This window comes from Leishmania infantum, chromosome 36 (genome assembly GCF_000002875.2).
Source record: "Leishmania infantum JPCM5 genome chromosome 36".
Classification (NCBI taxonomy): Eukaryota; Euglenozoa; class Kinetoplastea; order Trypanosomatida; family Trypanosomatidae; genus Leishmania; species Leishmania infantum.
Window position 1 is genome coordinate 256247 of NC_009420.2, and position 27001 is coordinate 283247.

The 27001-nt window shown below is 58.4% G+C and overlaps 4 protein-coding genes across 4 annotated transcripts; all 4 read left to right on the forward strand.

Annotated features, from left to right (window-relative positions):
• Positions 1-4627: 4627 nt before the first annotated feature.
• LINJ_36_0810 (conserved hypothetical protein) lies at positions 4628-8482 on the forward strand (the record flags this gene model as incomplete). Its single annotated transcript, XM_001469491.1, has 1 exon — positions 4628-8482. The coding sequence occupies one exon, from the start codon at positions 4628-4630 to the stop codon at positions 8480-8482; it is 3855 nt and encodes a 1284-aa protein (XP_001469528.1).
• Positions 8483-12434: 3952 nt separating this feature from the next.
• LINJ_36_0820 (conserved hypothetical protein) lies at positions 12435-14987 on the forward strand (the record flags this gene model as incomplete). The annotated part of the gene is made up of 1 exon (XM_001469490.1): positions 12435-14987. The coding sequence occupies one exon, from the start codon at positions 12435-12437 to the stop codon at positions 14985-14987; it is 2553 nt and encodes an 850-aa protein (XP_001469527.1).
• A 1670-nt stretch (positions 14988-16657) lies between these two features.
• LINJ_36_0830 (conserved hypothetical protein) lies at positions 16658-17974 on the forward strand (the record flags this gene model as incomplete). The annotated part of the gene is made up of 1 exon (XM_001469489.1): positions 16658-17974. The coding sequence occupies one exon, from the start codon at positions 16658-16660 to the stop codon at positions 17972-17974; it is 1317 nt and encodes a 438-aa protein (XP_001469526.1).
• A 1784-nt stretch (positions 17975-19758) lies between these two features.
• LINJ_36_0840 (hypothetical protein, unknown function) lies at positions 19759-23121 on the forward strand (the record flags this gene model as incomplete). Its single annotated transcript, XM_001469488.2, has 1 exon — positions 19759-23121. One exon carries the CDS (start codon positions 19759-19761, stop codon positions 23119-23121), a length of 3363 nt encoding a protein of 1120 aa, XP_001469525.2.
• Positions 23122-27001: the final 3880 nt, after the last annotated feature.

The window sequence follows — 27001 nt, forward strand, 5'->3', positions numbered from 1 at the left end:
GGACCATGTCCTCTCGTGCTTTGATTGCGCGCCCTTTTTAAAACTTCCCTCGATCGGCACGCATTGGCAATCTTTTTTTTTTTTTTTCACAGTGGCTACAGAGAGAAAGAGGGGATGGATAAAGGCGAGCCGAAGGCAGAAGGGAGGTGCTGTCGGTAGTACCAAGTACACGACCTCACAAACATGTGCAGCGGTGGGGAAGACAAGGATGCGAACGCGTTTCAGCAAAAATGGTCTGACGATGGGCGGAGCCACATTAGCCGCTTGAAAGGAACTACGTCGGCGAACGAAGCAGGTATCGGAGACACGGGGGTAGTTGGAAGAGGGAGCGCGACATGCACCACCTCCACGCTCCTTGTCGCTTTCCTAATGCGTCCTCTATTCATGACACCCGCATGCACACACATACAGCAACTGACAAGTTGCAAAGTACTTCTCTTGTTTTTTTTTTTGTGTGCTGCGTGGTCTGTTGGGATTCGTTAGCAACCACTTCATAGGAAGCTATTCGGCAAGAGAGAACACGCATCGACAGATAGCAAAAGACGAAGCGACAGGAGAGGAAAGAATTTGCTGTCCTTCCTCTTTTCTTTTTTATTGCTGTTGCCTTCTGTGGATTCAGACACACACTCACACACAACTACGCCAGCGCGTGTACGGGGCTCACGCGAGCGTATATCCAGCGATGGAGAGAGGGGGTGGGGGCAACAAGAGCAGTCTACATTAAGTCGACGACAAAACAACTTCCCCTCTCCCTCCAAAAGAGGCGCCTACACATTAGGGCAAACGCACGCGCGCACAACCTCTCCTTCTTTTCCTCTCCTCTCTCTCTAACACACCTCCGATAGTTATGATTGTCAGCGTTGGTTTGTGTTGTTATCTTTTTCTTCTGTTTTGTTTTCTTTCCCTCCCAACTGAGAGAAAGAAAAACAAAAAAGTAATGAACGACATCAACACCACCCAAAAGCGGCATAAAGTGCAACATCTCGACACCCCTCGCCCCGAGACCAAAAATATATGGAAAAGAGAACGAGCTGCGCTGTGAGTGCAGCATGCGGTGCGCAACACCATACCGTAAACGACAAGGAGAGAGATGGTGAAAGAAAGGAGGGGCACGCGAAGGCGCACGAGGAGGAGATGTGCTGGTGTTAATAATGAAGGAAAATGTGGATGTGTGGACAAAACACCCACACACTCACTCCCTACGCAAAATCGGGCACATACACACAACGCATGCTTTCTGGGCAAGGACGAAGAACGCGTAAAAAAAAAGATAACGAGCGTGAGAGAGACAAGCACCAGGCAACTCGTCATTTTAATGCGGTAGAAGACAAAATGAACGATCTCTGTGTGCATGTTTATGTGCGTGCCTGTTACGCGTCTTCTACGTTTTTTTCCTTGTACTAATTTTCTTTGCTTTTTTTCTTTTTCTGTTTTGTACTCAGTCTTCAGGCTCACCATCTTCTTTTTTTTTTTTCGTCTTCGCTCCCTATTTATTTATCGTGTGCGTGTGTATGCGCCTGAGGGCGCCTATGTCTCTCTTGCCCTATTGCGCGTTGGCGTTGTCGTTCTGCACTTTTTTTTTATTCGGTGAGGGTATCGTCAATTCCATACACAGTTGTCTAAACTTCCTCATACAGTTTTATGCCGTACTCGTTTTTGTTTTGTTTTTTTCCTGTGCTTTCAGTTATGTCTTCATCTTTTTTTGCCTTCCTGTGCCATTCTTGTTCTCTTAGGCATGCGTGTGTGTGTGTGTGTGTGATCTCCCTTCTTTCTCTGACGCGCCTGTATGTGAAGTGCTCGCTGTGAGGTTTGTATTGTTTTCCAACGTCTCGTTTCTTTTTCTGTTTTTCTCCTTCGCCTCCATGCTTCGTTTTTGTATATCTGTCGTTGGGGGCGCCACTCCCCCCCCCCTTTCCACTCAGAGATGCGGTGGTAGGCGAATCGCAAGAGAAGCACATGGACGGATTAGGAAGCAGAATATCACGCGAGAACGAAAAAGGCGCAACGCACAGACAGACACACACACACCATCTGTAGGTGGAAAGCACCTTTGTGATCGCGCACACTCACTCACACAGAAAACGCGCGAAGCGACAAGCTCCAAAAGAAGAAGAGCAAAAAAAAGAGAATGAAGCAAGTAAAGTACATCTATGAAAAATTTCTTGTTTTATTTGAAACGGTCAAAAGCGAACAACGTTGAGCCCCTCGCACGTTCTATCCACCCCATGTGTGAATGCCTATCTCTTTCGCTTCCTGTGTCAGCGGCGGACTCCATCACGCTGTTTCTCTCACCTTTTTTTGCCCCCCCCCCCCCAAAAAAAAAAAAACTTTCATGTTTTTCTCTGTCCTCCATTTCTCTCGATGCCGGTGCGCCAGTGTGTACCTCAAATCTGCCCTACACTGTTTTCGTTTTCTCGCTGTTGATCTTCCTGTTGAGAGACTCTCTCTCCCCACTCCCACCCCCACAAAAAAAGGCCTCCCCCTTCCCTGCATCCCTCCCTCCCTCGAAAAGAAAAACGGAAAGGAACTGCAGCGCACACAAAACCGTCATCACGTGACACACCCACGCACAAAAAAAATGAGCGCAGCCGAAAGGGGATGCGGTGACGCGCTACTCTTTTACATGGTGGCCAAGGGACGAGGGAAATAGATTGCTGTGGGGACGGTGAGGGCAGGACGCAGCGCATTGTCTTGGGTAGCAGCTGTGAGGCGCTGTCGCCTCGCATAGCCAAGCAGCCCGCGCACCCTCCTCTTCTCCTACCTGTAGCTTTCTTCTCTTTCGCCCCTCCTCCTTCTCCTATGCGGCTGGTGGGGGAAAGGAGGCGTGCAACGGCGCACTTGCGATGAGGTGCGCGCACCGGCTGTGCACCGTTTCTCGCTCAGCTTTTCAGGGCACATGCGTCTCTCTCGTCCTGTTTCTACCATCGCCGCTCCAGTTTGCCCGCGGCTTCCTTCGTCGTTGTGACGTGGAGCCTCCTTTCCTCCTCTCTTCGTCTCCTCCACACTCACTCCATCTTTCTCCGTTCTCTCCTACGCCTTTCTCGCTTCGATGCGGCGCTGCCACACAAACAAACCGACGCGAACACATATCCTTGCTCCTTGCCCTCCGCGCTCACACTCGTGCTTCCGACATGTGCATGTTTTGCGGTTTTCGCCTTTCTTGCTGCGGCGCCTCCCTACACCTACCCAACGCTTCCTAACACACCTCGGCATGTGTGAATCCCTTTTCACTAAATACGTCGCGCCGCACCGGTAGCTGAACTTTCTCTTTTTCGCTGATTCTCCACAACTGTCTCTGCTGCGCCATCGCTTTCTTCGTTGGGCGCTCGCGTGAGGGTGCTATACTCGTGGTACCGACGTTTTACTGTCTTGACGCGCTCACCCAGCTAGCCTGCCGTCCGGGTGCTCGACCAAGGCGTAAATACCCAGGGATACGCCGGCACAAACAAAAGGGTGCGCGCAAGCACGTTGGTGGCCCGCCACCCTCTCCTGCGGACTCTTCATCTTTTCGCGCCTCGCCAAATCTCTCCTTGCTTCGTCACCTTTTTCTCATCTCAGCGACTACGATTAACAAAACAGACGAAACACACAATTGAATCTTAGAGCAGCAGCAGCGGCAGCAGCATCAACTGCTAATCTATCTAGTGTTGTCACCCTACTTCATGGGATACTTTTTTCTCCGTGCGTCTCTCTCTCTGTGTGCGCGCATCTTTTCGACATCGCGCTTTTTGTGTATTTCTATTGCCGGCCCTCCCCTCGCTTTCTTCGTTGCCCTCTCGCTCGTGCTTTGCCCCTAAGCGCGAGCGTGCCCATTCGTCTTTGTGCTTACCACCCGTGAAGGCCATTTTCCCCTCCTCCCGACCCATCGACGCGGCGTGATTCTCACTCATCTGTCTCTCCTCCATTCAGGAGCCATTCAGAAACGGACGAACCGAAACAAACGGAGTACAGACGCTGGCGTCGCGGTAGACGCGCTCATCGACGCACGCACAGTTGCTCACTATACCGACCGCAGCAAAGGTAAAAAAAAACGTGCCCATCCCCTTCTTTTTTTTTTGATTGCGTCTTCATCTGTTTTGAATTCCGTTCTCGCATTCGAGGGGTGCAGACAAGGCACAAACGCACAGACAAGCGGTGAGGATCTGGTAAGAGAGACACACCCGCTTTTGTTTTCGTGTGCTCCCCCTTTTCGGTGGCTGTTTTCTCTTCCTCTCTCCCCAACCGACACACACATACACACACACACACCTCCGTCCTGACCTTTCTTGCTTTTCATTTTTGCTGTTTCGCTCTTTTCTCCTGTTCAGCTCCTTTTATATAGTGTCCGTCTGTCTGTGTGCGTGTTGTCTTTCATGCCCGTCCCTCCTCTCTGCTTCCCTCTTTCCCTCAGTGCGTATATACGCGTGCGTCTGTCTGTCTGTCTGTGTTTTCGTGTGGCTGGTCCGCTGGCCTCTTCCTCCCCTCCTCCTCCTCCTCCCCACTTCTGTGGCGCTTTGGTGTTTTTTTTCGGTTTGTTTCCGTCTTGCTCCGTCGTTCGAGTCAAATCAGCTTCATCTGTCGAATCCGCTTATCAGTCACTTTGGCCTCTGTACTCCCTTGCTCCTCTTGCGCAGAGACGCAGGCGAACATGTCCGCTCTTTCCCCTTCGGCTACTCCCGTCACGCTGCGCTCCGTATCAGGCAAGAGCCTGCTGGTGACGCCGCCCGTGACGCTGGCTACGGTGCTGACAGTCGCTACTGGCCCGCCTTTCTCTTTCACGCCGGAAAGCGTCAAGATCCTTCTTCATGGTCGGATTGTGCGCCTCCTCCAGTACCAAAAGCAGCACGGCAGTGACGTGTTCAAACTTCCTCTTGATGCCTCCGCGTACACGCCGCCGAGGACGATCGCCAAGTGCGAAAATTCTGTCGCGCTCGCGTCATCCTCTTCCTCCGGTGCCGAGTTCAAGGCTGAGCCCCGCTCTGTCATTGTCTATGGGGTGCCGCAGCACATTCGGGCGACAGCCTCAGCACCGCACACCGGTGCGCAGGAGCCGGCGGCCCTCTCCACACCCTTCGCTGAGGCTCACGGAAAATCGCTTCCAATATCAACTTCCCCCCGCGTCGGACAGCAGGAGTGTTCTGACAGTACTTGCACCACTATCGCTGCGACGCCTACCACTGCAAAGGCGAGCCGGCGAGCGTCGTTGATGCGGCTGCCCGTCAATTCACCGACGGCACGCGCTACCCCGATCAAGGGCCCTCTACCGTACCCACACAGCCCGGATGGCCTCCGTGAGCTTGACAAGATCTGCGCCGAGTTCGACTCGGACGACGACGAAGACCTCATCACGCTGCTGCAGGGCGCGCCGCCGAGTATCTACAACCATCCCACGGTGCTCTACATGTCAAACAAGGTAAAGGGTGATTTGGTCATTCTGCAGGCGGCGATGGAGCAGATCGCGCGCGTGTCGCCTGTCTTCTTCGACTGGATTGTTGAGAATCCGCAGAGGTTCTTGAGTGCGCTCAACCGTGGCGGTGAGCGCTCGCTGCAGCAAGTAAAGGATCAGCTGCGCATGCTTGCCATGCGAGCTATGGCGGACCAGATGAGCGGCGAGACGCCGTCCCGCCATGTAATGATGTTGGAGGTGAACACGAGGGATGGCTCTCCGGACGTGTACCAGGTCGAGGTACAGGTGGGCGATTTCTCCGACGCGTCGACTCCGAGCGACTCTCTCACGCCGAACAGTCTCGCAGATAACAACTCGGCGGAGGAGGAGAAAGGGGACGGGGAAGACAGTGTGAACACGGACGACGAGATGGAGGAGAACGACACGGCTGCGTCGAGCGTCGATGCATTTGCCGAGGGCACGGAAGAGGAGGAAGAGGGGGACGAACGACATCGGGGCGCCATTCTTTTGGCGAGCACCCCCGGGCCCCTTGAGGAAGCACCTTCTGCATATCCGCCGTCGGGCACGGTGCCGTCGCCGGACCGTGCGGTGACGGGCGCCATGCTGTCGCACGGAGGTAGCGTGACTAAGGCCGAGGAAAGAGCGTCCGCTGAGGAGCGCGAATTGCCGTTGACTCCGTCTAACCCAGCGGATGCCGTCGCTGCCGGCGTCGCTCGTCGCTCATTCCCACCCCTGCCCTCCACCTCTTCGGCTGCCGCCAGGTCTACCCCTCTCGACGTGGCAGCGAGCCCGGCCTCGCCAGCCGTTTCTCCACATGAAGACAGCGACGCGGAAGACGTGCGGCTATCGGGTCTACGGAAGGAACTGGAGCACGTCGACTCCTTGACGCAGCAGTGGGCGCATCAGGCAACTAACGACGCGGCACACAGAGCGCACGCTGCCATCTCGAAACTCCGTCGCGATCTCTTTACCGTTCTGAACGATCTCATTACCACCTCGTCCACGCCCGCTTCCTCGTTACGCAGCTTCGGGGATGTGCGGCGCCTTGCTGTCCTCGCCTGCAACTTTTTCTCCGCAGCTGAGGAGTTTTATGTGCAGCTGGATGAGCAAGGTGTGCGCTCGTCCGTGTTTGGCGAGACGCCGCAGGACTCGGTGGCGGCATTTGCGGCTGTGGCCGCGCTTAGTCGCCTTCTCGTGTGCGACGTGGACGCTGCGGTGGAGCGGCAGCTGCAGGAAGGCACACCTGGTCTTAGCCGCGTCGGTGCGCTGCGCTCGGTGCGGCACATCCATTCGATTCGGGAAAGCCCTGCGCTGCGCTGGACAACCGCCGAGGGGCCAGAGAAACTGTTGATGGCTCTCCTGCAGCTCTGTCGCCAGCAGCGGGCGGTGGTACTGTGGTACAGCAGCCACTATGTCCTGAAGGAGGTGGGCAAGACAATCCAGACAATTGCCTACATCCTCGGCGGCAGGGGGGAGGGCCAGCAGACGGTGTCGCTGCAGCGTTTGAAGGTGACGAGCAAAACGCATAAACAGGACGAGGTGGCCGACTGCATCACCGCGCTGTCCGACGCACTGGCGGACACCGGCACTTTGTCGGACGCCATGCGTTGCCAATGGTTTACTCTCATGCACAGCCGCTATCAGCGGCTCGTGCTCCCCATCGAAAAGGACCTTCCCGCGCCCCACATGACATCGGATCCGCTCTACGTGTGCGACACACGGCACGTGCTGCCCCCCAAAGGCAGCGGTGCACACCCAGACACGTTACATGGCACCATGGACAGCGCGGCTCGCTGGTGGGCCGGCTACTGTGACGATCGACATACCTGCTGCGCTGACAAGTGGTGCCTGGCACTGACGGAGCGGTTGTGGAACATCGTCACGGCCATGGAGAACGCTGCTGCGGAGGTGACTGCAGAGAACGTGGTTCTTGTGCTGACGGGTGACGGGACTGAGGCAAGTGCCGCGAACTCGCCTTCACTGGAGGCGGCCGCGCGTGGCTGGCTAGGCGACATAACGTGGATCCCGGTCGACAGCGTTGTAGCACCATCGGTGGCAACAGCATCGACATCGCTGTCACGCTCCGTCGCCCGACACTCTGCGGTCCTTTTCGAGCAGGTGTGGCCCCCCGCGGAGGCGAAGGACGGGATAGCAGCGGCGGACCCCTCTTCCAGCGTGGCTGGCGTCCATGGTATGCTGCCCCTCTTCAGCGGCGACGTGCATATGGTGGATGTGGCTGCGGTGGCCGCAGGGCATAGGCCAGTGTTGGAACTGGCTGGCGGCGCAGCTTTGCCGACGTACTTGGCAACAGTTGCGCGCAACTTCGTATTACCTGCCTCTGCACGCGAGCAGATCTTCGTGCGGCACTTGTTCGGCATGTTTGCGAAGTACCCACGTATCCCGGTGGCGGCGGCGGTGCGAGATGCGGCTCTCGCCAACGCACGCTGCCAGGATTCACCGTGGCTGGTGAGTGAATACGTGCTTTACGACTACGGCGGTGCATTATCGACCTTTACAGACGCTGATGAAAAGGCAGACACCGCCGTTGCAGTAGGCGCAGCTGTGACAACAAAGCCGGCGTCATCTACCGCCGCCGCAGCCCTGCCCTCACCCATGACAGACCCATCGGCCGAGTGTGCCAGCGACACTTTTGTGCGCATGCCGAGCGTACCGCTGGGCAAGCGCTTGAGCACACCTCGCCCGCTGCCGCCAACGCAGCGTAGACCTGTTCGCGCCACCCTTCGCTCACAGCTCGCACGTGCGCAGGCGGCTGCCGGCGCGATGTCAAAGCGCCAATACGCCCGCAGCCATGCCGTCGATGAACTGTACGAGATGATGCTTGGCAGCTTGCTTGAGCACCGCCCGACCGGTGAGGCCAATGTGCTGGACCACTTAGTGCATTACGTGGAGTCGTCGCAGGACGCGATGCGGGGCCGCGTTTACAAGAGGCGGGCAGAGGCTGCCGCCGCTGCTGCGGCGCAGAAGGTCGCCCACAGCACCAAGCCCAGTCATTCTGCGGTGGGCGGTGGTAGCAGTTGTACGCAGCCGCAACCGCCAGGTGGAAAGCCTAACTCCTTCGCGCGTCGCAGACAATGATGTCGTGCACCATGCTTGACACGGATCAGGCAACGGTCACGAGAACTGCTGGCGCTCTTCTGTGCCTTTCGCTGCACATACTGGGGATGCTACTGCTCTCGCAGCGTTTTCCTTTCCACTGTGTGTGTTGGCGCTGACTTTCTGCGTGCTCTCTCCGACCTTCGCAGAAAAGGCTAGGGGAAATCGTCTCCCAGCACACCTACTTTGAGGTGCCACCACAACTCCCAGTACTTTCCTCGTCTGCTTCGCCAAGGTGTCTCTTTGTGCGCTGGCGCGTGATTGTCCGCGTGCCCCTTCCACTTGCCACACACACCCGCTCCTGTCACGCGCGTGCGGATTGAGGAGGTGGAGCGCCCCTGCCGGCACAGACTCGTAGCCGCGCCGACACGCCTCCTCCCTCTCCTCCCGCTCCTCTCTCCCCTCGCATGGCATCGACGGGAAACGGCAGATGAGGGCAGCGAGCCACCCCCCTTCCCCCCCTCCCCCCCCAATGCACACAGTGGATGCGTGCGAAGTGTGCGGCCTCTCCCCCATGCGGCCGGGCGGGTGCGATGAGGCACGACGAGAGCGCCGCGAATGGCGCCGTCGAGCCCTCCCGACTGCGGTGTGAAGGGTGCCCACACCACCTTGTGGGATGCCGCGGCTGGAAGCGACTGAGAGGGCGCAGCACGTGTGCGAAGGAAGGGACGAGGAAGGACAGGAGGAGCCTGCTTAGACGCGTGGCCCCGATCCGGCGGCTGGACGCTGCGCCCTCGAGGACCCGGATGTAGTCGCGGCGCCACAGGAGGTGGGTGCGCTGCGGTTGGAAGCGCATACCTTGACTGACGTGTTCCTGGTGGAATGGCACAGCGCGAAGAGAATAGTTTCTCGCGTGCGTTGCCGTTGCTGTGGTTTTCGCGAAGCGGCTGAGAGTTTTGCACTCGAACTCTTTGCCTTGTCCTCTCACCTTGCATTTAGGGGGCCCCGTCGGGCGTTTTCTTTTTTTTATTGACTTGTCTCCGTTTGTGTGTGGGAAGGCGACTTCGTATGGGGCGCTGGTTTTATTTCTTCTCGTACATGTGCATCGGTGGTGGGGCGATGTGTACTGTGTTAGTGTGCGATTTTTCGTTTCCCAAGTTTGCGAGGAGATTCTTTTCTTGCATCGTCACATTACCTTTGAGGGGAGGAGGAAGCGGGGCCAGATGTTCATGGCGCATTTCTGTTTCTGTGTGTGTGTTGTCTTGTGGCCGCGTCTCTCGCTGTGGAGCCTCGATTGGATGCAAGTTTGGTGATTCTGCTTTCTCTGTCTTACCATTTCCAACCGCAGTTGATGACGTGCACACTTTTCCTTCTTCCCTTTAACATCACCGGCGGTGCTATGTCTTAAAGTTTGGTGGAACGTGGTTGCTCCACGGCACTACTCTCCTTTTTCTAGCTGTTCAAGGAGGGCGAAAGGCATGGCGGACCCCGGTTCGGTGACCCTGACGTCCGTGAGGAAGGTGATTGTCGGAGTCGACGTATGTGCAAGCGAGACGCACCGAACGAAACAAACCGTCCACTATGGGGGGCGAAAAGATATGTGCAAAGGAAGCATAGAGAGCAAGGAATGCGATTGCGGTGGGGTCTCGTGGTCATGCGGGTGCGTGCGTGTGTGTTGCCCTTTCAGCTCTTGTGCGATATGCGCCGATGTAGAGTTTCGCTGTCCTCTTTTTGTTTCTTTGGCTTCTGGCATCATTGGCGATGAGCCGATGGCGTTGGGCTTGCGTATGTCTTTGTTCTTGCCGGTAATTGTGTGTGCTGGCGTACTTGGCACAGACACGGTATGCCTTGCTGCAGCTCTTCTTTCCTTCCCTCCATCTCTTGCGCACGCCACGGAAGGGAGGACTGAGGTGGGGAAGACAAAATGGAGAAGTCTGCTGAACACCTGCGCTTGATTTTCTGTGCTGGCTACCTACGCACATGCGCCCCGCTCTGCGAGCCTTCGTTTCCATCTGTATAGTCTTTTTTCTTTTCGCTTTATTTGCGGTTCCTCCTGCATTTCCCGCTTCGTGCTGAGGCGATCACACGTAGGTGCTGAGCGCACACGACATTTTCATAAACCTAAAAGCAACGAGCATACATGCCACAGCAGCCACAAGCCCGCGAGTGCTCGTGTGCGCAAGACGATCGCATCAGCCCTTTTGGGGCACTCGACACAGCACGCCGGGACGATGTCCTTCGCCGGCTTGTGCAGAAGTTTGCGTGCGCTTATACGGGCTTCCTGCACTCCTGCGTGCATGCGCACCGTGGTGTTCGTGTGAGTCTGCTCGCCTTCGGTGCGACTGCGATTTGAGGTCGGGAGCATACAACAGCCGCCGTCTTCGCCACAAGAAAACCGCTGCCGTGCAGTCTGTTTGTCTTTCCTCTTGTTGTCTCAGCTGTTCCGTTGGGTATCTCTTACGTAAATGCCACCCCTCTTTTCTCCCGCCCCTCCTCCGCTTCATCTCTATGTCGTCCCCCCTCCCCCCCCCCACACACACACGCACGCACCGATTCAGGCTTTTTCCTCGCTTTTTTTTGTTGTGTCTTCTTTGACTTCCTCCCTTGCTGGAGCAGCTTGTCCGCCTCGTTTCCTTGTTTGTTTTCCCTTGTTTTTCTTTTCTCTGTCTTTATGAGCTTCTAACGGCTCGACTAGCGGAAAAGGGTCAGTAACGTGATAGAGCCACCCTCACCCCCTCTCTACCGCCACTCTCACGGCAGCTGCGCCTCATACACACTTGCGGGCCCGCCCAGTCTTCACGCAGAGCTCTTGTGCGCAGCTGTTTTCTTTTTTTTTCCACTTGATCAGTGCACCTACGCATTTTGCACCATTTAAAGTGGAGGGTCGGCTTCGTTCTGCTGCTGCTGCTGCTACGTTGAGGAATCCTTTCTTCCCTGCTTTTCCACGTCCTTTTTTCTCTGTTTAGATAGAACCATCTTTAGTCGCACTCATACAATGGACGCTCGCCGCACCGCCGTCTCTTCGTTGCCAGGAGGCACTCCCGTTAGCGGCGGTGTTGGTGACAGCGGTGGTCTTCACCGCGGCTTCAACGCAGATGAACGCAGCACTTCTGCTGCCGCGGTCTTTGCTACCGACTCCGCTGCGTTAGCTGCTGCTTCACCTTCCCTGTTTTCGCTGGACGGTAGTGCACCCTTTGCACGTCTTAGCTCTGTACAAAACCGAGACTGTGGGCTGAGGTGTGTGTCGGGCAGTGGGCTTCCGGCACGCACCAAGCGAAAGCCGACTTGCACCGCCAGTGCCAGGCACACCATGGCGACGACGCAGGCCGCCAGCCCCTTGCAAGGCGCCGCGTCAGCATTCTCGTTGTGGGGCGTGAGGTGCATTCCTCGACTGACCGGCGCTACCGCGTTGCGGAAAACGCCGCCCATGCGTCTCTCGTCCGCTTCGTCAGAGTCGCACCCTACCGCCATGCGCGCTCGACCATATTTGAACAACTACCTTTCCGGACAGGCCACTCCGTCGTTCAGTAGCACTGGCACACAAATACGCCTCTCGCATCCTCTTCGATCCGCTTCCGCACCTCGTGAACGCGCCGCCGCGGCGCCGCCTGCGCCTGCCGACGGCTCCTCAGCCTCTCGTTCCACGGTCGACCCGATCAAGGAGAGAGTCGAAGAGGTCGCATTCGCGTTTGCAGGCTACGCGGTGCCAGAGGAAGGAGCTCCGAAAAGAGCACGCAGCGTGAGCCCGACGCCGCCCTTCTCTGCTTCCTCGTCTGCAAGCTGCGCCGCTGCCAATCACGTGGTCCCCGTGCGACCGTTCCTGCGGCCGCACCTTCCCTCGTACCGGGGAGAAGGGCTATGTGAGCGTACCCACGCCCCAGAAACGACCGATGCGGGTAAGTCGTCGAAGGCACACTCACGTCTCGCCACGTTCACGCGGCGAGCTGCTAGTGCGACTCAGAAGGCAGTGCGTCAGCGTCCGCCAGCCATGCGCATGACGCGGTCCTCGACGCTGAACCGACCTGTCCTTCTTACAAAGGATGCCTCTCGCGCGCACCCAGGCGCTGCCTATGACACCTCTTCTGTCGCGAGCGCTGCGGCTGTCGCGGGGGCAAGGGCCTCTCCTTTACCGTCTCCGAGCGTGTCTTCCGGTGACCTCTGCGACACCAAAGGGGTAAGCAGCAGTGAGACCCGCACATGCCCTGCCGCAGCGACAGTTCAGTCTGTCTATCTCTCACGACCTTCACCACCCACGCCGCCGCCGCGGCCAGCGGGGCATCGGCGCTCTCGCCGGAACTCCCTCATCTCAGTGAAAACTAACTCGTCGGCTTCCTTTCTGTACCACGAGCAGAACTTTTCCCCAGACGAGGAGGCCACCGCGACCCTGCGCTTCTTCAGCATCATGCCGGACTTGTCGGCTGCCAAGGAGGAACCGTGCTGCAGCTCTCCAGACGAGGACCTCACGATGGGCACTAGCTCCTCTGTGCTGGGCGGGACGGGAAACATCCCGTTCGCGGCGCAGTCCGGCAGCTCAGAGGCTGCCGCCACCCCCGTGTGCGGGGCGAGGAAAGGGGGCAGCGATGGCGGTGACGCAGGCGGCCACTCGCACGACGCAACGAACTTTGCGGGGCCCCCGCCGAGCCCGCACACCAAAGGCTCCGTCTACGCAGGCGGCACCGCTGGGATTGTGGCGCGGCTCAAGGAGCGGGGAAACGCGTTTCTTCTGCGCGAAGAATTCGAGCTCGCCATTGCGACCTACACGGAGGCGATCCGACTTGACCCCGCCCACGAAGCGCTGTGGGGCAATCGCGCGTGCGCGTTTTTACTGAGCTTTCGCTACCTCCCCGCGGTGGCGGACTGCCTTTACGTGCTGCACATCTACCCCGGACACACAAAGGCGTGCTGGCGAGCCGCCAAGGCCTATGCGGCCGCGTACCGGTTAGTGGAGGCGAAGAAGTACTACCAGCTGGCTCAGCAGGCATGCGAGAGGGACGGTATGTGGCGGGGGTCGGCCTCGACCAGCCGCAGAACGGCGTCTTTGTCGTCGATGCGCAGCGACAAGGGTGGTGACGAGACCCCAGATGGCCCCCTTGCACGTGACGCTGCGGGAAGCAGCTCTGCCGAGGCTGCTGGGGCCTGTTGCCGGCACGACAGCCGCCTCCTGAAGTCGCAGAGAGAGCGGCAAGTTCTGGCGGCCGAGGAGGCGGCACTGGAGATGGTGGAAACCTACTGGCAGCATCTCCGCCACGAGCGGTGGGCGGATGCGTTAGCGGCTATGGACAAGGTGTTGACCTTGGCCAGCTACACAGGGCCGACAGCCGTGTCCTGGCAGGCCCTCCGGCTCGAGGCGCTTCTCCACCTCCATCCAAAGAAAGCGTTGTCCGAGGCGGAGGCTCTCTACCGTGCCTACCCGGATTCTCTGGAGCTCTACCCGGTACTGGCCAAGTCCATCTTCTATGACGTGCACGACGCTGCTGCAACCAAGCGGTGTCTTGGCTTGCTGGACGAGGCGGCAGAGAAGCGCTGCGCGCAGAATCACTTGCTGAAGGTGCACGTGCGCTACTGCGCGACGCAGCTGCGTGAGCGGCTTCCCGCGGACGCCGGTAAAACCACAGCTGTACACATGGAGGCGTGGGGCAAGCTGCACTACCTCAGGGAGGACAGTCGCACCGCGGAGCTGCGCCATACCATCGAGAAGTTTGCGCGGCACCGCGACGCCGGGAACGCGGCGTACGAGGCCGGTGACTGGGACGCCGCCGCGTCCGCCTACACGCGCTGCCTCGAGACAGACCGCCTGAATCACGCACTCCTGGCGGCAGTATACTGCAATCGGACGGCGGTGTACATGCAAGCGGGTCGCTGGCGGGACGCACTCAGCGACGCAGACTCCGCCGTGTCCCTCAGCCCGCAGTACGCCACGGCGTACGCGAGACGCGGGCGAGCGAAACTATACCTACTTGCACAGGAATATAGGGGACAACGCGCCGTGCTCGCGAGCTGCAGCGCAGCGCCGTGGATGGCGGCGATGAAGGAGCGGCTGCAAGGCTATGCCGACGCCGCCGTCACGGACCTGACGCGCGCGGTGGAGCTGTCGCCGACGATAGAGCACAAGACGCAGCTGCAGCAGGCACTGGCGCAGCGCCGGGCTATTAAAGCTTCGCTGAAGCCCACTTGTGAGACACCAAAGTCCTCCATGCCGTTCTCATCCTCATCCGCTTCCGAAGGGGAGAGGCACCGCGGTCAGAGCGCGCATTCGCCGCCCCCGCACGCGGATGCGCGGCGTGTCGAGTCGGCGGCATTATGTGAGCTCACGGATCAGTTGAAGTTGCTTGGACTGAGCATCCTCGCGCCGTCGGCACCTGGAGAGTTCGGGAGGCTTCCAGAGCCGAAGGTGATCGCCAAGGCGTACCGAGAGGCGGCCCTTCGGTGGCACCCAGACAAGTGGGTAACAGCCACTCCACACGAAAAGCAGCAGGCAGAGCAGCAGTTCAAATCTATATGTGTCGCCTATCAGGCGTTGCGAGAGCGCAGTGGTGTGGTGTTTTGAGGGAATGTACGAGAGGGGCGCCCGTAATGCGGAATCGCTTGCGGAGGATGTGCAGCGCGCACTTGAGCAGCGACACAGCCACGCTTACAGAGAATGAGACGGCACTGCGCATCTCCCACAAACTCCTGCTCGACATATTTCGCGTTTCTCGGCTGTAAATTATGGAAGGAGACGAAGATGGCAGGTGCTGTTGTGTGCTCATTTCGGTGCTTCTCGTCCTGTTTTAGCGTTGCTTGTGCCCCCTCCATCGTCCAGTGTCTCTGTTGTTCGTTGGGTCTGCCGGTGCCCCTTCGCAGTTCTTAATTTTATGTTTCGGTGTGTGCGTGTGTTTTGGGAGGGGGGATCTTGTCTTGGTACACTTTACGTTAGTTTTGCCGGTCCCTCTTTGTTCTTGACGTTGTTGCCTCGACATTTCGGCTTGTTTTTTTTTATTTATCTTTTTGTTGGGTGGGTGGTGGTGGTGGGGTGGGGGCGCGTCTTTACTTTTCTAACGCCACGGACCTCCAAATGAGACACAAGCGCCTCCGCTCCCCACCACCTCCTTTCCTCGTCCCACTTCTCTCTCCGTTATTAATGTCTTCTGTCGTCTCTTCGTCACCCCCCCCCTGTATTGTGGAACTTTGCGTCTTTTCTTTTTTTTTCTCGCGGGGGAGGGAGGGGCATGGGAGACTTCGCCCCCTCCCTCCTCCCTGTCCCGATACGACTGCTGCGTGCTTGGTTGTGTACATGCTGTCTCTTTCAAGCGAAATGGATGCGTTGGGCAGTTTCTTGATCTCTCTCTTTCCCCATCTCGTTTCCTTCCCTCTTTGAGCTCTTTGAACTTTTCCGGACATCGGTTTTGTTTCGTCTCTCGTGCCTGGCGTTGCATGTGGGCGTGCGTGTGTGTTTACTGTGCAGCAAACAGTATAGTACACGAGGAAAAGAAAAGAGGAGGGGTCCCCTGTTGGCTGCCATACACATCCTACTCCTCCGCTTCTTGCCCTCCCTTCCATACACCTCCTTCTCCTCCGATGTCCCTCCGTCTTATTCAGCTTTTTTTTTGACCGCCTTTTCGCCCCTTCCTCTCCTCCTCTCGTTTTCTCATGCCCCTCGGAGGCGGCGTGTGTCGACGCAGGCGGTTTGCTTGCGGTTCGCGAGAACAACAACACAGCATTTTTCTTTTTGTTTTGTTGTGCATGTGTGTGTTTTGCCTGTTTCGTTGGCCGCAAAGAAAAAAAAAGACCGAGGGAGCGGTACAGCGGGCCCATTCTTGTGGGCGGCTCACACTATTCATTGCGTCGCTTCTCTGATGTGATTCTCATGGCGCTGGCTGCCGCTTTATGGTGTCTTCCTGCTGTTGCCACACACACACACACACACACACGCGTTACGGCATCGCGGGCGGCTCACACCCGATCCCTGTCTTCCCTGGTGCTTCGGTGATAACGCGCATCCAAAAGCTGTTGGTTGCAGACTGCGTGGCTGAGCGCTTCCTATCCGGCTTCACCATCCCATTCATCGCCTTCTTCTGCGCTTTTCTGGAGCATAGACCTCGTCTGTGATGCTCCCTCTCACCTGCGCTTAAGCCCACGCACACAGGATCTATCCGCACGCCCTACTTCTCGAACTGCTCACCCGCGTCGATTCTACAGATTTTGTTGCCATTCACTTTGAAGTCAAGTGGAGTCATCATGGCGACGGACCTCGATTCCTTTAGCACGTACATTGATCACCTCATTCTGCTCCTGGCGGCACGCTTCCATGCACCGCTGGACGTATCCGTTGAGGAGTTGCTGCCCAGCAGCCTGAACTTGTCAGCCGAGGCACAATGTCCGTGGGAGCTGGTTGCCTGCTCCGTGCAGCAGGCGCTCCGCACACCGCAAACAGCTCAGGAGCGCCTCCTGATGCGCCATCTAGACGTGCACCACTTCTCGGCGTCGGTGTGTAGGGAGAGGGCTCGCTACATGCAGTGGAAGCTGCAGGAGTGCCGGCGTCGCCGCGGCGAAAAGCAGCAGCTTGTGCAGTCAGCAGCAGTGCCGTCAGCAGCCCGAACAAACACGAGCTCCACTGCCGCTGCAAATGCTATAGCCGCGGGCCAGCCCTGCGATGTGACATGCACATCTCTTCACAAAGATGCTTGCTCTCTCTACAAGCTGGTGCGCCAGTCGCTGCCCTGTACGCTGGGCGGCACCGAGAGCGACGACGACGACAACGAGGATGCGCAGGCGCCAACGGCGTCGGTGAAGTCGGTAGCGTTCGCGAGTGAGCCATCCGCATTCGAGAGAGTTCATGAGGTGTTCATGCGTACCCCGTCCGAGCAGGAGCGCGATGAGCTAGTCGCCCGCGCGCGGGACGAGTTTCTGAGTCAGGTGCAAGCACTGCAGTCAGCTTACTACGACAAGTATCACCGCTGGATGGACGTGCCGGCAAGCGTCTTGGACCCTCCTCCCGCGTCGAGCAAGCAACCTGCGAGCACAGACGCCGCTGCCGCTGCGTTCGAGAGCGCTGCACCGCAGCATGGCTCAGAGAGTGAGCGGGCGGCGTTGCTGGGGGCCCTCGGGGCGGCAGCACCACCACCGCCTCGTCCCAGGACACAGGCGAATTACACCAACACTAGCGGCGCCGCTGACCGCACAGAGAAACCCCATACCCTCGCCTCCATGCTCCGCCAGGTGCAGCTACGGCGCCCTTTGCGCCCCTCTGCTGTGCCGGATGACGTGCTGGAGAGCATGTACCGCGCGCGCGCCGAGTCTGAGGGGGCGCCAAAGAACCTGTGCGTCTCTAGTGGCTTGCGCAGCTCTCCCCCTGCAGCCTCCACCTCCGCTACTCCGTCGTTCGCCGTTGGTTCTGCTGATACCATAACCGCGGAAGCTGTAGCTGTCGCGTCATCATCATCACAGCCTTCATCCTCCGTGGCAGCGGTTCGAAAGGACACGGTGCCGCCAGCGAGCCGCCGCGGCCGCTGGCAGATTGTCGAGTACGACGATGACGATGATGGCGAAGGATAGCGGCTCATCAGTCATGGCCTTTTTTTTTTTGACTTTGAGGCTCCCGCGATGGAAGTGAATTAACGGCGTTCATGGATACTGGAAGAGAGCGGAGCGATTCTTTAGCGGCAGCATGTACATATATGCCGACCCCGAGCATCTGCCGCGCGCATGCGTGCGTTTTTTTTTTGTTTGTTTGGCTTCGCTGGTGCACCTCTCTCTGTCGAAGCCCGCAAAGATGTATGGATTCGCGTACCACCATCGACATGCATACACAGAGGTAAGAGGTGCCCGCGCATATCCGAACCTGCCTATTCATGTGCATCCTCGCTCTCCTTCTTTGTTTTTGCACTTGTGTTGTGTTCATGTGAGCGTTAGACACACATCTCTCCTCTCCCCTCTCGCTCTCTGCGCTCTCGTGTGTTTTAGCCACTGTCTCCCCACGTGCGGAGTTTGCTGTTCTCTTGTGCATGCACTACGGGATATGCTCAGGCGACTGCGACATGCACGCTGTATGTCGGTCCTCATCATTAGTCGGAATGTGTGGGGTATGCATGTATAGATGTATATGTATGTGTGGAGCCCGGAAGATTTGTGGCTAACGCTTGCAGAGAGTATGGCGGACGCTTTTCTGCACCGTAGAGAAGACAACCGAATAGGAAAAGTTTAGGACGAGTGCGGGCCATGCCTGCTTTTCTTGTGCGATTCACGTTTCGGCGGCAAAGGGGGTGCAAAAATGAAAGCAGAAGGTCTGCCAAGTCTTTTTTTTTTCGTACGAAAAACGTGTCGCCTGCCGATGCAGGTGAGACGCGCTGATGAGCGCTTTCTATAGAGCATGTGTGTCACCTCCATGGCATCACTGACAGAGCGAACCGAGTCAGCAAAGATGTTGTCCTCGACAGGTCGTAATTCGCTCCTTTTTTTCTCCCCCACCCGTCTGCCGCGCGCATCGGTGCGTGCTTACTTGTGCTTGGCTCACGCTGTAGCGCAGCCTTTCCGCTGCCGCCTATGACGGGCATAAGGACTGTAGTTTCTCGGTGAGTGCGCATGTGCAACGATAACGTGAGCTGACTGGCATATACACACGCACAAGCACACGTATGCGACAACAAAAAAAAGCCAAACACCTTTTTCACGGATGCGCCAGTGCTTTTCTTGCTCCCCTTCTCGTCTCTTTGCCTAAACCCCCTTTTTCTTTCTCCCTTTCGTTGCTTAACGCACATGTATGCGGGCGGCCGGCACACGCGCACGCGCTCTTTGTGCATTGCCGCCACGAGTTTGGCGCGACGGCATGCACTATTTCTCCTTTTTTTTCGCGTGTCTTGCTGTTCTACTCTGACGTTTCTCTATCCGCGCAACACCCACGGGCAGCCAACAAGCGGGGGGGGAATGTGTGAGAGCGAAGAGACTGCGCATCATTACCAGCACGCGTTCTTTTTTTCGTGTTGTTATTCGCTGCCCGTCTTTTCATTGAACCGAGCCCTGCCATCAGATTGCGGTGCTAGAGAGGCAGATGAAGAGCCGATTCGCGTGCCCTTCCGTGTACCCCCTTCTTCTTGCCTGCCACTCTGTTTTTTTTTTCTCTCCCTGCATGCCCTCCCTCTCACTTGCTTAGACGCACACGAACCGCATAAAGGGGATATACATCCGCACATAGAGAATTGAGGCTACACGCACACACACGTACAGACCTACATTGCCGTATCGTGGCACATCCTCTCTCACACACAAGAAACTCTTTGTTCTCCAGTCTCATTTATCATTGCTCTCGTCGGCGTCGGCGCCTTCCCAGGCAAGGGCTGATAATGCGCCGCCCAGGTGTGGAGTACTGGTCGTCCACTTGCTCTGTACACAGACCCTCGCGCACGTCTTCCTCGCCGGATCCAACGTCTGTGTCGTGCACCTCCGCGGCGGACTACTGCAACTCGAGCAAGGATGAAATTCCACCGCCGATGTCGACTGTGTGGCTAGCTCCGCCGTCGCTGTCCACCCCGGTCATCTGCGAAGCGGACAGCGGAGACGGAGACGGAGCCCAGCGCAGGATGCAACAACAACGAGTGCTGCAGCGACGAGAAGAGGAAGTGGCGCGTCTCGAAGCCATCTTGGCACGGGAACGGGTCGACAACGCCAACTCGCTGAACGCCCTTCGAGCGTCGCTGAAGCGCGAGCACCTGCTGCGCGCCACGGCGGAGAAAGAGCGACAGGCCGCTCAGGCTGAGGGCAGGCACCTGCGCACCGCACTCCGGGCACTCCTGGCTCAGCCACCAAACAACAGCAACAACGAACCGTTGTCGTCGACGGTGCCTGTCTCCCTTTACGAAGAGGCGCGCCGCCTCCTCCTGCGGTGTGACAAGACGTTCGCGGAGCTCAAGGCGCTCCAGCTGCGCTCAACCGACGCCGCTGGCCTCGAGGTACTCCGCCGGTATGACATTCCGGTGCTCGACGAGATCCCACCTGCGTGGCCGCCTGGGACGCCGCAGTGCAGCGGCGAAGAGGAAGACGACCACGCGCGACGCCGGGCGCGTGCTGGTGGTGGCCCGAATTCTACCCCGGCTGCACGTGAGAAGGCCTCTTCTGGCACTACTCCACTACCGATGGAGGAGACGCTGACGGGGCTCGAGATATCAGAGCTGACTGCTCTCTCGCCAGACACACCGTGCAGCCCGAGTTCGGCAACGCGGCAGGTGAGTGCGGTCACAGCTGCCGGTGAGGCGTCGGAGACGTGGCGTGAGAAGGGGTGCGTACCCCCTGTCCACTCCTCGTCAAACGGCAAGGCCAAGCCTGATGCCGGAGGGGAAACCCTCAGCGCCGACGGTCGTCGTCGTCCGCGGCCCACCCTCCTCAGTCCCCCGTTGCCATCGTCGGAGACCAGCGCCGCGAAAGTTGTGCAGCCGTGGATGGGGCCCATGCACGAGTTCGCCGGGTCGACGCCCCTTCTTGACGCCACGCCGCCGCAGGAGCTCAGCGCGGAGCACCCCACGCGGCTGAGTGAGTTGGGGCGAGAGGACACGATTCGCGACACGGATCACCTTCTCCGGTCTCTGGCAGAAGAGATCGCAATGCTGGCCACGAGCCAAGGGCTCCGCACTGCGTCCGAGGTGGCAGCGCTGTGCCGCCGCCGCGGGCTGCACTACGTCGACGCCGCGTTTCCTCCCGTGTCGGAGACGCTTGGCTTTGACAGCAGTGGTGGCTGCCGCGGCTGCCATACAGACCGGCGCACTTCGTTTGTTGTGGAGTGGCGCCCCCGCGACGCCGTTGTGCCGCGTGGCAGGAAAGCTGAGCTGCTGACGAGCGCCGGCATTGACCCCGATTCGCTACGCTGCGGCCGACTGGGCGACGCGGGTGTTGTTGCCGCCTTGGCTGCGCTCGCCGAGTCTGCTGGTGCGGTGCTGAGCGTGCTCGCCAGCACGACGAGCGAGGACGAGGACAATGGCATCTACGTTGTCTGGCTGTGCGTGCATGGCTGGTGGACGCGCGTCACGGTCGACGCGTATCTGCCGTGCGTCATCGAGGACAACAGGCTCGTCGACCTGTACGGATGCAGCAGCACCACCACCTACGACCTCTGGGCACCTGTTTGCGAGAAAGCGCTGGCCAAAGTGCTGTGTGGCTACCACGCGCTCTGCAGTCTCACAGCGGAGACGGCGATTGGCAACTTCACGGGTGGACCGGTCGAGTGCTGGGACTGGTGGCACAGACGCAGCAGCACGGCGCTGGAGGAGATGGAGGCGGCTCTCAGTACAAACGCACGCGGCGCAGGCGTGGTGCTGCTCTCCACCTTTTCAACGGCGGCCCTGCGTGACACATCTACGAGGTCGGTGGCTGTGGCTGGGGCGCATGCGGCTTACCAGCGGCTCGGGCTTCGACCTGGCACGTCGTACCGCGTGCTGGCCGTGGCTGATAATGCAGAAGGTGAGCCGATGGTCCTCCTGCGCAACTGGACACGAAGGTGCGAGCAGCGGGAGAACGGCCAGGCGCGCTGTCTCTTTGATCTCGATTCCGCATTCGGCGGCGGTGACCGTCGCAATCTTTCGCCGCGGCGGGACAGCAATGACGGCACTGCGGCCGTGAAGGGATGGCTGGCAAAGCCGCCGTCGCAGTCGAGTGCTGCTTCGAGTCAGTGCGACTCGTGTGTGTGGCTGAGCTACACAAAAGAAGTGCTACCCTACTTCGACGGGTGCCACGTGTGCTTTGACTGTCGCCGGTACCACGACCTTCGCGTTCCGATTGCATTTACGGGCTCACGGCCGGCCATTCCAGCGCAGCTGGTTCGCGTCCGTGTTCAGGAAGGTCTTGCGAGGCCCCCGCACAGGGTGACGCGCTGCCCGACACGGCTGTGGATCGGGCTACACCAGCCTTTCTCCCGCGTCGACACCAGCGATGCTGCTCACGCTTGCTTTCCGTGGGGGCTGAAGATGACCCTGGTGGCTCAAGAAGAGGCCCCGGTACCCTTTGGGGGAGGCGGCGGCTGTGCGCGTCCTGCGCGCCGGTCATACATCCTGTCCGAGTCCTTCTTAGGCGAGCCAAAGGAGCTGCCAGCGGTGTGGATGTACTTGGAACTGGAGCCCGTCGCGGACAGCGCACCTCATCCTGTCACGGATCTCAAAGATGAGGACGCCGCTGCAGCAACCACGACAACGGAGTTCTTCGTTGTGCCGCACATGGAATGGATCGTCAGGAAGGACAGGGCACACACCGGCCAGGATGATGATGGACTCGGCTCTCTCGGGTGTGACGTACCCTCTGCTCAGCATCGGCGCAGTGTAGGGCAAGAGAGTCAGCGCAGGCGCCTTGGCAAGGATGCGGCACCGCATAGTGACCAAAGCGGTTGCGCAAGTGGTGCGGAGAAAGCGGTATGGCACCAGTGCAGTAATCGCCATCCCGCCAGCTTAGCTGAGCTCTCACTCGGCAATGCTACGACAGCGATCGTGGCGGTCTTGGCAGAGCGCAGAGAGTCGGTGCTGGTGGACGTCGTCAACGCACCAGAGGAGCTGCGCGCTGCTGTGTATCACGACGTATTGGATCGTATCGACTTCTCTGATTGTACAGTCGCAGGGGGCAGTGACCACCGTCAACCATCCCACCCGTCGCAAGCGAGCGCTGCTACAGCACCGGGAGAGGTGCGCTGCCAGTTGAATGGACGCTGCATGCCAACGTTTTCCTGGTGATGTTTGCACGGTGACCGGTGGACGGGAGAGGGCTAACAGTGAAGCGATGCAACCCGAAGCAGCGCGAGAGATGAAGGCGCGCCATGAGCCTTCACGTTGTCCCTGCCATCCTTTTCCTCGGCTCGTCGTTGGGTGCATGTTGGTACAGTGCCCCGTCCTGCAAGTTCCGCGCTGCGTGCTATGCTCCTTTTCCTATCGTCACTGCCTGTTGTTGGCGCTAGGGCGAATGGGTGGCCATCACACAGCTGGACGCGATCAGATCCGCCGCAACGGCGGTCGCACAATCTTACCATACCCGTGCGGAGAAAACCAAAAGCCCTAATCGGAAGCGACAAAAACCGCCCACGCCGTTACTGCAACGATGATGGCCACGAAGGCAGGTTCAGCGGCAGGTATGACGACCTCGTTAGGAGGTGAGAACTGGTCTCCTCTCTCAACAGTCCGCAGACCTATACACACCACGGTGTGTCTTGTCTCGCTTTCACGCGCATCCCCTACACTGCACCTCTCCCGCTTCTGTCTTCAAAGCCTCTTCTGGCCTTCTCCTCGTGCTAGCACGATGACTCTGCGCTTGCGCCGCACTTTCTTTTGTCCTCTGCTTCCCCACTGCGTTAGCGTGACTACCTGCACACTCATACAGATGAGCGCGTGAGGAGCCACGCTATTTTTGGCTGCCAGCGCCTGCAGGCGTTGCCCTTCGAGCAAGGGGACGGGCAAGAGCCTCACGATCACCCATGCTCTGTGGGCCGCGGTGGCATTCTCTAAGCTTATGATTCTCGTGGAGGCGGTTGGTGGCGACATGCCGGGCAATCTTGTCGTGCTGTGCGATGACGCTGATATTCTAGCTTACCACTTCACCCTTCGTGCCCCTCTGTTCTCCGCCTAGGCGCCCAGGTGGCATGCGAAGGATCGCTGCACATTTGCGTGGCGCCGCGCTCAGGTGATTGGCGCGATAGCGTCTGTCTTTACCACCTGCGGCCCGCTGTGCGGATCACCAGCAGCCCCTTCCAGTGGCTTCCAAGCGTGTCCCTGTGCGCCATGTATGATGACGAGCAGGGGATGGGGGATGGGACGGAGAGGTGCTGCCGACGCCTTTTATGACGGGGCTGGGGTGCTTTGGCTTCGTCATGAACGTGCTTTTCAACAGCATGCGGTACTGCAGTAGCGAGCACGCACAGTCTCCCGGCAGCCTCTTCGAGGGCCATGACGATGACCAGGGCCGCAGTCACGAGGACGGCGGGCACCATCACTACGAAAATGGCCACGAGGACGACCACGGCAGCGTACACGCTCGGCTTCTCTCCACGTAGGATCACCAGCGCGATCGGCAGACATCTGCGGCGGCTTACACGGCGTGCGTGTGAGCCGTGCCTCAGACGCCGAGGCGCTATCGCAAGATGCAAGGCACCACCGTATTCCCCTTCTCCACGTCTTCGGCGACTGACTGCCTGCCTTGGGGGTAGTGGCGCCAGCTGGCGTGACGGCGGTGTGCAACTCGTGCAAGCACCACGCAGCCAGCACGTTGCACCGCTAGGTCAACCTGGTGGATCCTATCCTGTCCCTTGTGTTTCACATGATCACGATCCACACCCCGCGAAGGACCTTGCCGTGGAGAGGTGGCAGATCGTGATGGATTGGGTGTCGACGATGCTCTCCCAACAGGATTGTACGTGTAAAACCGCTGGCCGACAACACAGTGGACGAAGTGCTTCACCTCTATGTTTGGATGGCTTCGACTCAACTTCTCTGTCCTCCGCGCCACACTCAGTACGTCGCACGACCTCCCCGCCGCTGAAGCGCAGCGGCTCATCAAGGGACACACCGACCGGTGCGTGGCGATGGGTGCGCAGCACTGCACGTTTCAGCTCGAGTAGAGCTAGCACGCGCGCAGGTAGGGTGCACCGGTAGCAACGAGGCGTATCGGCGTTGCAGTCGTGTAGAAATCAGCGGATACGAAGTCGTAGCGATCCAGAATGCGATATCCCTCTCAGTGACGCGCCACTTCAGCTGGTGGCATGCTGTCTGTTGACAGAACGGCGCACCAAAGGAAGGAGCGTGTGGGGGGTAAATCAGGACGATGTAGGGCGAGCCTGACGAGGAAGAATAGCCTTCTTTGGTTTGACGGCTACGCGGCTTCACAGAGAAGTTTGCACCTCTCTTTTCCTCGTGCTGCCTTCTCCCCCGCACTTAGATGACTCGCGTCTATCCTGTGCAAAGACTTGATGAGTCCGTCTCTGTATGTTGGCGCTAGGCGTGTTCGTGTTTGTTGCTGAGCCAGGGCTCGTGCGTCTCCTCTGCCTTCTTTCCAGTCGATTACTCACCTCCTCCTCGTGTTACCGTGGGCGTTTGCGTTTTTGATGTTTTTTTTTCTATTTTGCCTGCTGACATGCGCTACGCTCTCCTTGTTTGCGCACACCTGGTGGCACACATGCGGAATGGTAATCATTCTTGCCTTTGTGTTTTTTTTTTTGCAACCTCAGCTGCTCTCCGCGCCTTTTCCCGTGCGTCGCTGGCCTTCACTGTCTCTATCTGTTTGTTGGTTCCTTTTCTTCTGGTGCCCTCGCCATGCACACACACGTACAGGCGTTTGTGTCTCTCTGTAGATGAATGTGTGGGCAGACACCCCCTGCACAAACTCCCTTGCTCTCGAGCGTTTCGTTTCTGTGAGTTTATCTTTGCCTCGCTGTCTCGCCTCGCCTTGACGCTGGCTTTTATGTAGGCTATTTCGCTCATTCTCATCGTCCACCGCCTTCCCCCTTCTCTCTCTGTGACTCCAACCGTAAGCCCCAGCGTGTTGCACAGTTGTGTGTGTACATGGGGAAAGGGGGAGACGCTTAACTCTTGTTGTTTCAGTACTGCTGCTTGTAGAGGGTAGAGGACGTAGGGAAGGACAAGAGCGTGTGCGTCCGCATGCCAGTCTGTCCGCCTGGCTTGCTTGTGACGCAGTTTACTAAGTGCTCCGATCTTTTTGTCGCTGCACACTTTTCGACCGCTGCTGGCCCCCTGGATTTGTGTGTGCTTCATAATGATGGCTCGTTTTGTATCTTTGGTGTCGTAACGTGCGCTTCCTCTTTCGTTGCGTCTCGCGCCTCTCAAGATGCTGACCAGAGGATGTCGCTGTGGTGGAGGAATGAGGATGAACGTGGTTGGCGCAAGCGAGGCCATAGAAGATTATATGGGAACAACAAAAAGAGCACGCCCTTCTCGGAGGACAACTTCACCGATGTGCGCAGCGGCCGTTATGCTTCCGCCATCTGTACGCGTCGTAAACATAAAGGACAATGCGTGGCTGGCCCTTTGGCCACTAATGAATGATGTGGCCTTTGTCTCTGCTTCCCTGGGCGGCGCTAAACGAACGCTGCAGCTCACCCGAATATTCATGTGTGTCTAGGTGCTACGCGCGGCCTTTTTACCATTTTCTTCTCTGTCTCCTCGGTGCTTTCCACGTCTTCGCGCCGCTTTTTCTTTTTGCTTCTTCTTGGGTGTACGTGCCCGCCCCCCCCCCTTCTCTCGTGTGCGGCACCCTCGCTTGCTCCCTCGGAGACGCAGGGCGAGTAGTCGCCTTTATGTCCGTGAGGAGAGACGTGTGGTGTCCTCTCACTCCCACCCCACATCAAGCCTTCCATCGAGCACAGCCACCAACCAACCACCTAGCACCCCCCTCCCACAAACACACGCAACCGAGGAGAGATGCACATGCGAAAGGGAGGACAGCGTAGCCGTTCGTTGCGTCTCCCTCTTCATTCCCTCTCGCTGTTTTTCATGTTATTGTTATCTCATTTCAGCTCGCGTCTCTGCCGACGACGCCGCTGACTTGGTTTACGCATTTACGGCCTCGTCTGCTTTGGATCCGCGTGCATCTCTAGAGCATAGACCTCTT